The 3153-nt window shown below is 45.4% G+C and overlaps 1 protein-coding gene across 1 annotated transcript in view; it reads left to right on the forward strand.

The window, feature by feature from the left end:
• The window catches only part of LOC106817160 (membrane metallo-endopeptidase-like 1), a gene marked incomplete in the record, with an annotated part of 13472 nt that overhangs the window by 6654 nt on the left and 3665 nt on the right, over nucleotides 1-3153 (forward strand). The window contains 4 exon segments of the mRNA XM_014821814.1: nucleotides 87-180; nucleotides 601-729; nucleotides 1483-1581; nucleotides 1883-1960. Of these exon segments, the coding sequence (XP_014677300.1) occupies nucleotides 87-180; nucleotides 601-729; nucleotides 1483-1581; nucleotides 1883-1960 (400 nt within the window).

Consider the following 3153-nt stretch of genomic DNA (forward strand, 5'->3'; position numbering starts at 1 on the left):
CTCTCTCTCTCTCTCTCTCTCCCTCTCTGTCTCTCTCTTTCTCTCCTTCTCTATCTCTCTCTCTCTTACTCTCCTTCTCTTTCTAGAGTGATTGCCAACTACCTGCTCTGGCGGTTCGTCAAGCACCGGGTCGGGAACATGGGCAGCGAATTCATACGACTGAAGCAGGAATATCAGCAGGTGACATATATCGATGTGTTTCAGACGTATACGGGAATGTGAATAATGGCGGGAAAGCTAAGTAAGGTTAAAGTGCGTGTACGTACTTATTGACTACTCAGGCCTATTAGTATCAAGTATTCGGAATAGCAGTGTATGGATCAGTGGTCCCCCATGTGGGCCGTAGTTTCCCAGGGGGCGATGGGAATACCTGGGAAACGCTAAGGTGCAATGGGTTTGTAGGGTAGAGTAAGGTAGCATTGGGGATGTGTTTATGAATCCAAGATGATGTCGGCCCGAAGAGGTTAGGAAGCCACTTGTTTTAGATTCTTGAAAGCACAAAATGAGACACCACTTCCGCGCACTCTGGTGGCAGCTATCCTAATGATTCGTATATATCTTACTGATCGTGACGGTTGAACGTTACACCTTCGTTGGTAGGTGTTACTGGGAACGATGACCGAGTCTTCTCGCTGGAGTAAGTGCGTCTCGTACATCAACGAAAACTTTGGCATGGCCGTCGGCGCCATGTTCGTGCGCAAACATTTTCAGACTGCAACCAAAGAACAGGTAACAGCGCCACCTATCGACTCATATCCAAACATCTCGGCCGATTTCCCCACCTCCGTATACCTAACCATAAACTAAGAATAACTCTAGGTATAATAGTTATTAAGTTAATATGTTATTGAGGTAATAAGTTGTTCTTAGTCTATGACCTAACGAAGAGGAGTGGCGAAAACGGCCGAAGTTTGCCGAACTTTCTCGATGGCGTCTACTACAATGACAACATGGCCGCTAGAGCACGTGACCGCGTTCTCTTCGTTCCTTATTGGCCGCGTGCCAATTATGCCCGCATGTGTCCCGCGTTTTAACCTTGAACTGGTTAGTTTCCGAAAGGTTAGCGACTATATGGACTAAGATTTCTAAAGTTTTACGATTATGACCCGAGTCCCGCTTGAAAAAACTCCATGACGTCAGAGGCGTTAGCCGCAGATCATTTTACCGGGTTAAAAAAATATATGAGCGAGCGTTTATGGTTCTCTATAAACTATATATAACTATAACTCTATAAACTATCGAGTTCTTATGCTTATGCTAGTAATTTCACTAGCGGGGATTTATTTATTGCACGGACCTTTCCAGTAATGACTCCAGAGTTCCCTTGAGTTATATATCTTACCGAATAAAAGAATTTGATTTTTCTTCATCTTGTAATTTTTTTATCGTAAATATATTTTACATTTGTGTTTTCCCGCGTCGTTTGTACGAAGACTTCATAATGTGATGTGGTGTTTTATTTGTTTCTATCTTTATCCTCAGTCTGTGGAGATCATAAGAAACCTCAGGGAAACATTTGAAGACATGCTGAAGGAGTCTGTTTGGATGGATGACTCGACGAAATCAACTGCCTTGAAAAAGGTAGTAGAAAAAAATGTGAAATAAAACTAAATTATGCATGAACGAATATTATCTATTATAATATATACGTCTCGTTACGCATTTGAGAGCCAAGCAGTTTAATACTCTTACTATTAAGAGTTTATTACTTTACTACTCTTACTATTTTTATAAACGCCTCGTGCATTCACTCCGTGTACGCTGTTAAACATATATATATACCGCGTCATATATTTACCGCAGAAATGATTATGCGAAAATGCGGGGAAAATTGCGAGATGACATTTAACGTATTGTTGCGTGTATTTATTTTGTCCTACAGGCGAGGGGAATAACGGAGAAAATCGGCTACCCGGATTTCATCATGAACGCAACGTTATTAAACGCGGAGTTTGTGAACGTGAGTGGCGCGCTCTCTCTCTCTCTCCTGAAAGCAGAACACACATGCTTGCAATCTGATTTTAAACGCTAATGCACCATTGACAAGCATGTAAATCATCCATCCCGATCATTTTTTGTTTAAATGATTTTACACCTGAATGAGTTTGTCGCGTGCTTTTTGTGTGTCGTCCGTTGTCAACTTTGTAATTGTGTGACCTTTAGAAATTTGAGTTTAAAAATACCGTACTGATTTTTAGACAGGCTATTTGATGCGATGACACAGCATCTAGTGTGTGTGGAGGGGTGCGCGCGCGTGCGTGCGTGCGTGCGTGCGTGCGGGCGAGCGTGCGTGCGTGCGTGCGTGCGTGTGTGTGCGTGTGTGTGTGCGCGCGTGTGCGGGTGTGTGTGTGTGTGTGTGTGCGTGTGTGTGTGTGTGTGTGCGTGTGCGTGTGTGGTTGTATAAATATATAGCTATAATATAGCTGTAGTTAGGCGCAGATTTATGATGACGAACGCTACGTGCGATAAACGGCGCGGTCGGTAGCGACGCTGTCGGCACAGATAGTAATTTATAACCGCTTATCACCCACACGCTGCACGCACCGCCCGCGCATGCATTCTACCGCCGGCGCTCGCGAATTAGTATTTCGTCTGCGAGAGGCTTCCGCCCGGGGGGCGCGGATTCCGTGGCGCCGAAATCGGATGCGTAAAGGAAGCATGCATAAAGCCGTTATTCGCATAGCGAGAGATGCTCCGATAACATTTCTTCTGTGGGGGTGTAATCACCCCATGGTAACACACAGGGCGGTGCCGGTAGAAGTGAGATATATATGCCGGTAGAGCGTTTAGTAGTCGTAGTTAGCATGTAGTAGTTCAGCATCAGGGCGGTGGCGGTAGAGGTGAGATTATGCCTGTGGATCGAGCGTGCTAAATAGTTATTGTTAATGTTTTATTGTGCTATAGAGAGGTGGTAGAGGTGAGTTATGTAGGATATGCGGAGCGTTGGGCATGTGCCGCCGCGAGCGGACGCGTATTATAAACGGTGGTATATAGCTGATGTGCAGCTATATTTCACTCGTAAATGCCGATACGTGTCTTGGTCGTGCCGTAAACCCAACGTGTTGAGAAATATGATGTGCGTGCGTGCGTGGGCGTGGGTGTGTGCGTGTGAGTGTCAGCGTGGGCGCGTGCGTGCGTGTGCGTGTGCGTGTG

This window comes from Priapulus caudatus, unplaced genomic scaffold (genome assembly GCF_000485595.1).
Source record: "Priapulus caudatus unplaced genomic scaffold, Priapulus_caudatus-5.0.1 Scaffold1614, whole genome shotgun sequence".
In the NCBI taxonomy this organism is placed as follows: domain Eukaryota; kingdom Metazoa; phylum Priapulida; class Priapulimorpha; order Priapulimorphida; family Priapulidae; genus Priapulus; species Priapulus caudatus.